The following is a 13,559-nucleotide window of genomic DNA, read 5'->3' on the forward strand; positions in this document are numbered from 1 at the left end:
CTCCTTCCTTTTGCTGCTTTATAGTATTCCATTGTATAAATGTACCACACCTTTTTTATCCACTTATCTACTGATGGGCACTTAGGCTGTTTCTAAATCTTAGCCACTGAAAATAATGCTGCTACCAACATGAGGGTATATGTATTCTTTTGAATCGATGTTTCAGGATTCTTAGGATCAAAAGGCAGTTCCAGTTTTAATTTTTTGAGGAAACTTGGAGAGTGACTTTAGGCAGAGAGAATAACTGGAGCACAGCGGACAGACGGGGTGTTTGAGGAACAAAGTGCTACCATGTATCTGACAATGCAGACCCGTGTTCCCCAACGTTCTCCAGCGGAGGGTGATGCGACCACTTTAGAGGGGGAAGGGACCCTCCCGACCCTCCCCTCAGTCACAGGGTCACAAGCTGGGGAGCTACCTCTGCTCCGAACTGGCTTCCCTGATGGCCAGCTCTTGCTGACTGACACAAATACCCACAGATGTATCTTGAGTGTGACCTGCTCAGCCTCAGCCCACAGGGCACCACCACTGAGAGGCAAGGATTCAGCCTCAGGCTGACCGCCCATGGCAGCAAAGCCCCTAGAACTGGCAGCCATGCCCAAGTCCTGCACAGTGTCCCGGGGATGTCCTCGGAAGGAGGCAGGCATAAGGTAATAAGGAGCAGCTGCTGGGTACTCACAGCTCTGTAGGAACATTCTACAGGAGAGGTGGGGGGCGGGGTGTCTGCTGGTCTCACAGAAAAAACAGGGTGGAAGACAGACTGACACCCCTGCCACCCACCTCCTTTCCTGAGGATTCTGTATCACATGTTCCATGAGGAAGCTTTAATGATCAAAGTGCCGTTTCCGTTTTTTAACATCCAGTATCTTAAAACAGAGAACTTTAAGCCCGAGCTTATTTTGCAAAACCCAATGCAATGCAGTCCCAGAATAAGGAGGGCTGGGATGATTCCTTGGGATTGAGCACTCTGTTCACTTTGGCCAAATCCTACTTCCTAACATGAACAGGGCAGGAGGCCAAATCGGGCTTAGAGTTACTCATGAAGTAAGTGGCATTTACCATGGTGGTTTGGAGCACTGAACACCTATTTTACAGACGGCAAAGGGAGGCTCAGAGCATGCCCGCAATGCAGCCACTGTTGAATGCTTCCTATGGACCAGACACCAGACACCATGCACCGGGCTCAGCTCTTCATCTCTCTGTCTCCCAGAGCCTAAGTGGAGTGGGATCTATGGCTATTCCCTTAGTCACTGGTTAGGAAACTGAGGCCTAGAGAAGTAACAGAACTTGCCCAAGGTCACCAGGCTTAATCTGCTAGAGATCCAAAGCTAATGCTCTTAGCCATGACAGGCCCCATAGTGTGAGCTCTGGAGCCAGACTGCTGGTGTATAAATCTCTGGTTCCACCCCCATAGCTGTGTGACCTTGGACAAATTCCACTGCCTCTCTGTGCTCCAGCCTCTGTACAAGATAGTAATTCCTAATTCTAGGTCTCATGAACATTTCTGAAATACACCTTGACAGTTCTTAGATTTTTCAGATTTTTTTTTCATTCTCACCTGAGAATATAGCCACTGAATTTTAGAGAGAGACAAAGGGAGAGAGAGAGAGAAACATCCATCAGTTGCCTCTAATACATGACTTGACTGGGAATTGAACCTGCAACCTTTTGGTGTGTGGGACAATGCTCCAACCTACTGAGCCACACCAGCCAGGGCACTTTGCCATTCTTCTCCTCCTTCTCCATGTTCAGGTTCTTTGGGGAACCCAGCATACTAGGTTTTAACCAGGCTGAGCAGGGAGTGGAGCGGTGCACAGAGAGGAAGTGTTCATATGGAGCACAGTCACCAAGCACCGCATTCACCTCCATGGCCTTTACCTGTGATCTCCTCAAAAGTGGCATGGAAGCCATCGAAATTCTTGGAGCCATCTGAATGGAAGAGGATGTGGAGTGAGGAGCCCGAGCTTCTGATAGGAGCTGGCCGCTCGTTGCCACAGAAACGCTTGATGATCTGGCCGTCGCTGTTGTCCCCATCACGGACCTCAACGTAGTCATACTGGCACATGTAGTCAAACTCCAGGCTCAGCATGACAAACCTGTGGGCAGAGAAGGTGACAGTGGGACACAAGTGGGCCCCAGATAGTCCTGAGACCCCTGGGCAAGTTCAAGGCCAAATGATGTCCAGGCCTCTGGAAACTGAGTGCCACTGGCCTGATCTGATAGGAATTGGGTTCTGGAGGGATTGAGGTCAGATGAAATGTTTTGTAGTCGGGTGGGTGTGCATGTACACTGTGTGTGTGTGTACGCACACAGAGCATGCCCAGTGAAGGGGTGCCCTGTTCCACTCGGGGAACCTTTGCACGTGTGGCTCCCCCTCCAGGGATACTCTCCTTCCCAGTCGGCAAGGCTGGTCCTTCCTGTCCTCAGGCCTCAGCTTAAACGGTCCCTCCTCAAAGAGGCCTGCCTGACAACTCTTTCCAAAGGAGATCTTGTTTTCTTCATCACATGTCCACAAATCTTCATTTCTCATTTTTGTCTTCCTGACTGTGTGAGTGTACACGTGTGCACACGCACATGCCCGTGTCTTCCACTAGACCGCAAGTTCCTTGAGGGTACAGTGCAGCCTCTGTCTCGCTCCACGGTGCCCCATGCCGTGCCCAACACACGGAGATGCAAAGCAGAGACTGTTCAGTAGACAGCTGAGTAGACGCTACATTGTGATTTTACAACCAGAGTGAAAAAAGTATATATGTTGTCTTGTAAGATTAAGTAAAGGAAAAAGCTCTCTGCGCTCTCTTCTGTTAGAGAAAAAGATCAGACAGTAACTATGCTCTTGGTGACAACAATTCTTGCCCCAAAGAATAGAGAAGAATACCAGAACTTCAGAACTGAGAGAGATCTGATCGACCTGTGGCCACCTGAAAGGGGTTGTGCATTTGGAAATACTGGGATGCATCAGATCCAAACAGCAGAAATGAGCCCAAAGCTCCCACTTCTAAGAAATGTGTGGAGACAAGAGAGGAAAAACTATGTTTCAAAAGATTCCCCACAGAATGCCTGCAACTCAGGTTCCCAAAATGTACATCTGTGTCTTCTCCCTCACAACCTGGAGAAGGAAGGACAGGCAGACCAGCCCAGACCTGGTGCCCAAAGGGAGTAGGTGCCCATGGTAAGGGAGGGTAATTCCTATTCATTGTACTTTGATAGACACCTAAGGACCTGGCTTCTCATCTGGGCGCCACCACTAACTATGGGCCTTGAGCCACCAGTCCCTTCTCTGGGCTTCAGCATCTTTGTCTGCAAAGGGGAGGAGCAGGGACAAGGCCACTACCCCACAGAGACCCAGGCTTTTCCTGAAACTAAAATATGAGACGTTACAACTTATATTTTACGGTCACACATTCATTCACTTGTTCACTCCTTCAACACAAGTGTGACAGGTCTGCTCCGTGTCAGACGCTGTTCCAGGTGCTGAAAGTGACCCAGCCAGACACAGCACCTGCCTGCCTGGAGGTGTGTTTGGCTTCAGGGGGCAGACAATAAGCAAGGAGACTAGAAAACACAGTGACTGCAGAGAATACTAAGTGCTGTTAAGAAGACGAACCTGGTGAGTACAGAAGAGGTGACTGGGGAGGGGAAGCTCGTTACACAACATGGTCAAGGAAGACATCTCTGCAGACATGCTATCCAGGCAGACCCTTAGAGGATGGAACAGCCAGTCCAGTCAAGGTCACGGGGAGTCTATGAGTGCAAAGGCCCTGCGGCAGCAATGAGCTCGGCATGTTTGAGGAACTGAAACAAGGTCAGGGAGGCTGCACGGTGGTGAGTGAAGGGGAGAGTGGCAGGAACTGAGGCCAGCCAGGAGGACAGGAGCCAAACCTCGCATGGTTAGGCATTCGGACTCGACTCCAAGCTTGACGGGAAGGCACGGGAAAGTTTCAGCAACAGAGTAATGACTGGATATAGGATTTTAAAGGACCGCTTCAGTCACTCTGAGCTGGCAAGAGCGGAAGTGGGGAAGTCAAGTAGGAGGCCACGAGAAAATCCTGGTGAGAGACGGTGGAGGCATGAAGCAAGGCAGTAGTGGCACAGGCAGGTGGGAATGAACTTGAGATCATTTTACAGCTGAGAAAAATATCTGGGGGTAGACTGGCTGTGGTCGGTGTCAGAAAGGGGGCAGCAGGGCCGACTGCTTGGCATTTGGGCTGATGGTTGTATGTACACTTCAGAGAATTTCCATCATGACCAGTGTCCCGGGCCAGCAGGCCCAGGTTTGACTAGAGGGAGGGAGTCCGTCTACCCCCAAGCCTCCCGAGGACCTCTCCCAGGCAGATGAGGTGCTTCTCAAGCCCTCCACTATTTTGGTCTTTGTTTGCAGGAGGGTTTTATTTTGCATCCTGGATCCTGAAGCAGTTCTCCAGCACCCCCAAGGGCACCAGTCAGCCTGGTCCCTCAGTTGCTGAAATACAAACATGTGACATTTAAGTCCTGCCCTTGTCCCTCCTGGCTCACCCACCGGGACCCCACTAAGCAGAACAGTGTGGTCCCTCACTTGCACCTTGAGCTGCCCTTCCTTCAAAAAAGTCCAATTAACAAGCCCTACTCCCAACCCCAGGTCTTCAGGGAGTGGAGACGCCAGCTACCACGGGTCAGTTTTGATGAGGACAATTAAGAAGGGGAACTGTTTTGCTGGATCCTTCCAATGTGGGGTGGACTGTTGCCCCTTCTGGGGGGACGGAGAGCTGCTTGAGGACACAGCTGGTAAGGGGCAACCTCTGGGTGCATTGATCCATCTAGAAAATACTTATTAGAAGCCTGTGCCTTAGACAATTAGAGATCTCCATCACCACCAACCTCCTTGCTGGTTAGAAAAGGGAAGCGCTGAGTGGACAATGTCCCTAGAAATCCCTGGGGTCAGTGGGCCACTCCGCTTGCCTAGCAAGGATTAGGAGAGGTGCTTGCCAGGAAAGAGGAGATACACGGGAGACAGACAGCAGTTCCTCAACATTTATTCACGCAGCAACCATCTACTGAGTGCTCACAGTGTGAACCATGTACTGTCCAGGCACTAAGATGCAGCAGTAAACAGTTCGCACCAAACAGGACTCTCCTGTCTACTCACCTACAGTTACAATAAAGCCAGGGCTATACTTTGGACTAGGGCATAAACTAAACATTGATGTGGACCTCAAAGCTCCAGAGAAGAAAAACCTTATCTTCCACTCACATGAGAGAACTGGCTAATTGGCTGCAGGGGTGGCGGCTGTTTTCTGAGACCATCTCTGAATGGATCTGTGAGAGGCATGCACTCTGATCTAGAGATTCAATTCCCCTAAGGTCAGACCTGTGCCTTTTAGTTCCTCATTTCCACCCGCCCCCCCATGGAACCCAGCCCAGTGCTGGGCAAACAGGAAGACCAGGTAAAGATTTGTGCAGGGGTAGGCTGCTCTCAGGGTCTTGCTTTGTCATGTTATCCTTGGGCCAACTGTTACAGTGGGGTGAATGACAAGCATTTGGTTGGCCATAGTTTTGGCCAGGCCTTATCCCACTGAGTCAATGAGAGGCAAAGAAAAAGGCTCTGCTATACCCTTTCTGCTTTTAAGGATGGAGTGCTGATGGTTAGCACCCTGGGTCACTGGGATCCCGAGCCCTTGCTCCTGTTACTCTGTTCCCTTATAACCTCGGACTCCCTCATGGTGACCCCAGCCCCTTACCTTAGCTGGATGTTATACCCAGGTTTGGCGTGAATGGTCCATTCGCAGTGAGCATTTAGAGGGTAGCTCTCCAAAAAAATCTGACCCTTCGAGGCTCTCAGAACCTGGCCACATCCTGAGAAGAGAAGATTAGAGCACGGAGGTTTGAGTCAATAGGAGAGAGAGGGAAGAAGGTCTCAAAGAACATTTGAGTGCATCCCACACCCCGAGAACAGAACGGAGAAGATTACTATTTCTGAAGCATCTAGCAATGTGCTAGCCAAGTGCCTAGGTTAACTTATTTAACCCACCCCACAGCTTCAGAAAGGAAGTGGTGGTGTTCCAGTTTCCCAGCTGGGAAAACGGATAACCAGGGAGTGCAAGAAATAACTAGCCTAGCTATGGAATGACAGAGCAGAGATTCAAACCTAACTGTGTCAGACTATAAAGAAGCCATTCTGTCATCTCCCTTCTCTGGGCTGCCATATGTCAGCCTGCTGTCTCTGCCTGAGAAAGCTCGGAAAGCAGCCCTTCCCCACAGCAATGTTTAGGGCCTCGTGGCTGTTGTCCAGAGTCTATACCTATATCAGGCCCTTTGGTCTATGTTCCCTGCGCATGCTCTGCCCTACACACGTAACCCCAATGCAACTCTCTGCTGACCCCCCTGCATCCGTTAGAAAATCTGCCTGCTCTATGAGCAATAATGGAACAAGGGCCTCTCTAATGCATGATTCCGGAGGGTGGACATGATCTTCAGCCACTTGGACTGGATTAGTGGGTTTCCATTTTTCTTCTAGCTTCCAACCCCTTTTTCTCAAACTCCTATGAAGACCACCAGTTAAAACACGGCCCCAAGAAGGGTTCTTGGTTAAAGCAGAAGCAGAGATTCAGCTCCCAACTCTCACTATCACCCCCACCCCCTGAGTTACCTACAAGGAATCCCCAAGATTTGAAAACCACTAGACTGAGTTGTCATTAAATTATATCATATTAAATTTGATATAATTTATGCTGAAGTGCAGGTGTGTAAGACGCACCCTAGTTTTACAAAGGAGTTTGGGGGAAATGTTGAGAATTGGTTTTATTTTAAAAAATGCATCTGGGTCATGTAAATAAATGATATTTTCTACAACGTTTGGCAATCTATGATCTGTGGGCCAAAACCCACCTACTGACTGTTTTTGTAAATCAATTTTTATTTGAACAGAGCCATACTCATTTTTTGCATTGTCTATGGCTGCTTTTCAGCTAATAACAGCAGAGTTGAGTAGTTGTAACAAGAGACAATATGACCCACAAAAATGAAAATATTATCTGCCTCTTTATATACAGAAATCCAGTTTGACAACATAAACTGTGGATATGCAATTATATTCAATAAGCCCCTCCCATAAAGTATAAATTGCCATTGCTAAAAAAAAAGTTAGTATCAGTGGACACTGCTCCATGGCAAGATGAGGGCAGTGATATTCCTATAGTGTTAGGAAAAGAGCCCAAACTCGACTTTGACAAGCTGGAAGGCCTGAGGCTTGTTACCTTTGTGAAAACTGCTGCCAGGCTGCACACGTCATTTCTTTATAGGGTTGTTACTATTGCCGCCGCCCTGCTCCACCAGCCCGCCAATGGGAAGCGTCTTCCACCACTTTCCATTCGGGGCTCATGTCTAGGCCGGGCCTCCACCCCGTCTACAATCTCAGCCTCCCCCCTGGTTTCCTTGTACCCCAACATCTGATTCTGCACAGAGCAGCCAAAGCCAATTGTTAAACAAACAACTGAGCTCATACTACTGTCTTGTTTCCACCCTCTGAAGGCTGTCCACCAGACAAACACCTTCCTACAACATTCACGGCCTTGCCTCACTGACTGCCCAGACTGACCCTCTGACCGATCCCCGCTGCCACGCACGTCCCTGCTCACGCTGCTGCAGCTGCACAGGCCTCCTCTCTGTTCCTGAGTCTGGGCCTTCACCTTGAAGGTGCATTTCCTTCCACATCTCCTGCCTTTGGGAATGAACCCCGACTACCACTCCTTCAAAGACGCCGTCCTTGACCACCCAGCTAAAATGGCCCTGCATGTGGCTACGGTCACTGTCATTATTTTATTTTCTCCATAATGCATATCACTGTTTGAGATTATTTAGTTTATTTGTTTACTCCATTTGGTTGAGCTGGACCCTTTTCTAGCTTGTACTCCTAGGTGGTACCTGGCATATCACAGGGGCTCCATAAATAGGCATAGATTGAATAAATGATGATAGCAGGAGAGGCCAGGAACCGGCTGGAAGAGTAATAAACATTTTCTCATTTAATCCCCAAGAGAAACCAGGGAGAACAACTTTCCTCTCCCCATTTCCCAGAGGCAGAACACTAAGGACGGGAGAAATTACATGACTTGCCCAAGGCCAGAAGGCCAGGAAGTGAGAAGACTGTGAATCACTCTTTCAGCTCTAAAGCCTTGGTTAAAAACAGAGACTTCAGCATCCCACTGCCCTCGGTTTGAAACTCAGCTTTACCCTCGCTGGTTGCGTGGCCTGGGGCGAGTTACTGCACCTCTCAGTACCTCAGTGACCTTCAGTCAAATGGGAGTAAACTGGCACTGACCTCATACGGTTTTGTGAGACTTGAATCAGATTATGCACAGAAAACCCTCAGCAGAAAAATTAGTACATGTTAGCTAGCGGCAGAGCGTGGATGTGAACTTGAGTCTGTCAAGTACCAACGCTAGGTCTCGGCTGGTGCCTTAAATTGTCTCTGGGGCTTTCTGACCCGGCTCTCTCCCACTTCATTCTGAAGCAGCAGGATTTTTCTGCCCTACTCCCCAAAAAAGATACACTGAGCCTTTACCACGCCCCCTACTTTTTTGGAGAGTGCATTTCTTCTTCCCGCGCACCTCACGCTCCTCATCACCCCCACCTGCTCAGCTGCTGCCCAGCTACAAGAAATGTACGCCGAGTGTGAGGGACGAAAAAAGAAATCTTCCTGCACAGCCTCTCTACCCCTCAGGACAGGAAGCTTCCCAGCCAGTAAGGTGTTAAATCTCAGCTCCCACAGCAAACCAGCTGCAGGAACCCCCAAGTCAGAACCAACAGCAAATGCTGCATCCCTGCATACGGAAGCCAGAATCGGACCCGACCGCAGTGTCCCAGGGCCTCTCCTTCTATCCGGGGAGCCGGTGCCCGTCCCCAGTCAGGTCTCCTTGGCAAGACCAGCGAAACATTGGCCAGCCCCTGGATCTCATACAGCCTATGGAGGGCTGGATGCCCCAACCCCACCCAGACGCCAGCCCCTGGCCCTGTGAGATGCTGGACCACTTGCTCCTGTGTTCCCGGGGGGCTATCCTTCAGAAGTAGCCAAGATTCCAAAACACACGCAACCTCTCTGATATGCTTCACGATGTTTTCTTTCTCACTCTGGAGGGAGGGCAGAGTCGGCGCTAAGACAGGGGACAAGTTCCAACCAACCGGAGACAAAGAGGCCACTTCTCAGAAATGTGCCTGGGGGGACGGTATTAGGCACAGGGGAGAGGAGGAAGGAGCCCGGCTCCGTGTCCACCCCACATCAAGGGGCTCCTTCAGCTCTCTTTCCACTTCTGTCCCCACTAAGGGAGTTGGCGGGCCGGGGTGCAGGGTGCTAACTGCACCTCTCTGTCTAGGGCAGAACAGTGGACACAGCGGAGTGTCCCCGCCAAGGAAGTACTGCTGGCCAACCAAGCAGGTGGTCCCGAGTCTGAAAGGCCAGGCAGGCAATGGGCCCGGAAGACGTGCTCAGACTCCCTGACAACGTCTTGTTGCGGGGGAGGAGGTGGGGAAGGAGGAAGGGGAGGAGGAGGAAGAGGGAAAGGAGAGGAAGGAGGAGGAGTGAGTGTGTGTGTGTGTGTGTGTGTGTGTGTGTTGGCATGTAGGGGAATGTGCCAACAAAGCCAGACTGTCCCCTGGTCTCCCCAATCCTGCACTCCTCTCCAACCCACCTACTCACACTTCCCTGTTGCTAGAACCCTAAGCAGGAGAGATCTCTGGATGGACCGCGCTTCTACAGAGCTGAAAGGAGATCTTATTAATTTCTGAACTAGTAAGAGAGCTGGAAGGTTCCCAACAAAAAACGAACAGCCCCAGGATTCAGACAAAAGCCTCGTTATCTCCAGTGTGGTTAGGAGGGCAGGAGAGAGACACAACATACTTCCAAGAAGTAGTTGGGTTTTTTTTCCTCTGTCAAGAAAAAAGTACTAAAAAAACCCATTCAGACACAGAGAGGTATTTGCATTTTCTCTGCTTCTTCAGACATGACTCGGCAGACAGGACTCTGCGGCTCAGGGGCGGCTTGCAAAGCCAGACTGGTTCAAACCTCAGGTCGGCCTTTACCAGCTGTGTGAGCGCAGCCCAGCTCCCCAGCTGTTCTCAGCCGAGGGGCTTCCTCATGTGGAAATGAGAATAACAGGAGCGCCCACTACCACGCTGCTGTTGTTGTTTTCTCATTTGTTTGTCCTAAGAATTAAACGAGATAGATACACAGCGCCTGGTACATAAAAATTACTCAATAAGTGGAAACCAATGTTACTTCTCTTGAGTCTTGTCTGGATCTGAGACGCTGTTTTGGCTCAAGAGTGACAGGGACAGCCCAGGTTCTGACCACAGCTCCAGGGTTCCTGAGAGCATCACGACGTCACCGGCTAGAGCTCTGAACCCGTGAGGCCCAGGAGCCCAGACAAGGATGACAGAACAAAGGCTGACAATGACGTGGGAAGGACCCACGTACCAGGGCAGGAACCGGAGGGAAGCTCGCACCTTCCAGGTGACTTGGTTCATCCTGCCACCACGACCTGCAAGCCCTCAGACAGGCTCGCAGAGGGGGAACTTCCAGCGCCTAGTGTAGGGAGGTGGCTTAATGTGGAGGGTGAGAGGCTGGGCTCTGGGGCCCCGCTTCTGAACCAGCATCTTGGCTCTGCCATTCACAAGCTGCATGACAGCAGGAGAGTTACCTACCACTGAGACCGAGTGTCCTCACCTGTACAATGGCCATGGTGAGAATCAATGAGTTAGCGCACTAGAACAATGCCTGGTTCATAATAAGTGCTAAGCAACGGCTTTTATCAGGGGCACAGGTCTTCAGCAGGAACAATCAGATGCCCAGAAGTGACTCAGGAGCTCACTCGGTGATGTGGCTGATAATCCCAATCAATATGATGCTTTATAATGATGGTTCTATGTAATTGGTTGCCTCCCCCAGGACACAGTTCTGTGAGACTGGGACCTTGTCTGCCAAGTTCACACCTTCATGTGCAATGAGCAGGTGCTCAGTTAATTAACTGAATAAATGGTTGTGCAACATAAAAGCAAACAGCTGCCCAATCAAACCATTTTCAAAGCCCCTCCCCTCTGTACCAAATGGTCTGTCCTGCACCCTAAGCAGAAGTGGAGCAATGACTGACGAGTTCTTTGACAGCATAAAACCTTCTACAAAGAGTCAAACATTAATTCCCTAGAGTCAAAAACCTTCGGCACATGAAGTATAAAATGTAATTTACCATACAATACTTGTCCTGGGATGATGACCTCCTCATGTCTGGTATATATTTTCTTGTCACTTAGGGAACCCTCCCTTATTACTTTTCCTCCCTGGCCCTACAATGATTTCCTTCTCAAGATAAAGGAAAAAAGAAAGAAGAGAGAGAAAGAAAGGAAAGAAAAGAAAGAAAGAAAGAAAGAAAGAAATAAATAAGGAAGGAAGGAAGGAAGGAAGGAAGGAAAGAAAGAAAGAGCGAAAGAAAGAAAGAAAGAAGGAAAGAAAGAAAGAAAGAAAGAAAGAAAGAAGGAGAGAGAGAGAGAAAGGAAGGAAGGAAAGGAAAGGAAAGGAAAGGAAAAGAAAAGAAAAGAAAAGAAAAGAAAAGAAAAGATAAAGAAAAGAGCTCCCTTTACAGCCCTGGCTTAGTAATAATAAGAATATCAGACCCATTTATTGAGTATTTACTATGTACCAGGCTCCATATGAAAGGATTTATAGATAATACTTCACTTAACCCTCACAAAAATCCTCTGAAGGCCACTATTAGTATCCCCATTTGGTAAATGAGGGAGCTGAGACTTACAGACATTGAATAACTTTGTCCAAAGTCATGGAAGGAGTAGCGATCCTCTGGTTCCCCAGGAGGACAGCTCCACTAATCGATACACACAGCTTTGAAAGAGCGCTCGCTCTCGCTCTCTCTCTCTCTCTCTCTCTCTCACACACACACACACACAAACACACACACACGGTTGTGGCTCAAGGACCAGCCTCACAAGTCACCTTCCTCTCTGATATTCTAGCCCACAAACATGCTGGGGCCTGGCTTATGGCCAGGTCCTCTGCTCTTCTGCCTCTATCCAAAATATGACTAAGAAGATAAAATGTATTAAGGGCCTATAATCTCCCCCTGTAAATCCTCCCTTATCTGGGTTGATTTCCTAACCTTCTTATATCCCCAGACCCTAGTGAGAAGTGCAGCGCACTGAGCCACTCTGGATCTCTCCCATGCTCATCTCCTTGGGAGGCTACAGAGCTCAGTCTGAGGGCCAAGTTCAATAAACCCCACTTGGGAGGTCAGCAGAGTCATTCCACGTCAGAGGCCAATCTTCCAGTTTGAGAAGCGTTGAGAGGAAGCTTAATTTTGACTCCAGATATCAGGCACTCTTAGAGCAAGCACACAGGCTGCAGTCCTAAATGCCTCTCCCCATGGAAGGAGCCAGGACTCGTGGAGAAATGGCCGGCTCCAGGACCAGAAAGCCAGGGTGCGCTTCAAGAATGACGCAGCAAAGCCAGCTTGAAGGGGCTTCCCTGGCCCAGTCTAGGACAATCTTAGCATTGACAAGGAAAATGGTGACAATGTTATGAAATGTGGGAGAAAATACTTCATCCATCTGTAGTGCAGTAAAATAGAGAAAGTCGAATGTGGGAAAATGGTCATTGGTATATCCAGATGAAAGGTATATGAATGTACTACTCTTTCAGCTCTCTGTAGATTTAAAAATTTTCAAAATAAAAAGTTGGGGGGACAAGAATCAGCTCCTTTCCCTAGCCTGGATAGTCTGAGCTTACTAAACCATTCTTTCCTAGGCAGGATGAGTCTTCTCCCAGGCTCAGCGACTTCAGGTCCTTTGTCATAAATTGGGTTAATCCTAATTACACAAGCATTGTCAAGGACATGAGCAAATGAAGGTGCCGTAACGTCTGCTCAGCGCTCCATAGGAATGCTCTATAACTCAAACATAAAAGTCTTTCTGAAATTTGCCTGTCACTTCTCTTTCTTCTAAGATTCTGTATGGCACACAGAGAAAAATGCCACCGCCTACAGACGGTGTTCCTTCAGCTGGAAGCCCTCCTGCAGAATGACAGGGTCCGAAAGGATCACTTGGGCGCCATCTACTGGGTAAATGCTTGCACTGCCGTAGAGCTCCAGCCTGGTGCCACAGCCATAGGCGGCCACTCAAGTGTGGTGTCCCCTTAATACAGGCAGGCAGCACGCAACACCAGGCAGACAGTCAACGAAGAGTGAAATAAATTACTTCGTCCTTTGAATTCCCCTCACATTAATTTCATGCCAATATGAGGTATAGGCGGTAAGAACTTAATAACGCCGTAACATTGCTGTCTTCTTGTGGTCAAGCCCTATTTCCATAGATGGAGTGTAAACGCATGGAGGGCTCACCGTTTCCCCTGGCGAGCAGCCCGGTGCTGCAGAGAAATGCTCTGTGCACGCAGGCTGTGACCGTGGACAGATAACACACACTGTGTGGAATGAGGCTTTCAGAGCAAACATCGTGGAATTGAACAAGCAAACTGAACTAACACAAGAGACAGAGTCTGACCATTATTCTGTTTGTTTCACAGCATT

At 49.2% G+C, this 13,559-nt stretch overlaps 1 protein-coding gene across 2 annotated transcripts in view; it reads right to left on the bottom strand.

The window, feature by feature from the left end:
- PAMR1 (peptidase domain containing associated with muscle regeneration 1) overlaps positions 1 to 13,559 on the bottom strand; it is a 64,751-nt gene that overhangs the window by 25,037 nt on the left and 26,155 nt on the right. For both annotated transcript variants that reach the window (XM_028517297.2, XM_036029248.1), the window contains exons 4-5: positions 5,715 to 5,829; positions 1,879 to 2,096 (exon numbers count right to left, since the gene is read on the bottom strand). In XM_028517297.2, the coding sequence (XP_028373098.1) occupies positions 1,879 to 2,096; positions 5,715 to 5,829 (333 nt within the window). The remainder of the gene's footprint in view (positions 1 to 1,878; positions 2,097 to 5,714; positions 5,830 to 13,559) is intronic.

Source organism: Phyllostomus discolor, chromosome 6, assembly GCF_004126475.2.
Source record: "Phyllostomus discolor isolate MPI-MPIP mPhyDis1 chromosome 6, mPhyDis1.pri.v3, whole genome shotgun sequence".
Classification (NCBI taxonomy): domain Eukaryota; kingdom Metazoa; phylum Chordata; class Mammalia; order Chiroptera; family Phyllostomidae; genus Phyllostomus; species Phyllostomus discolor.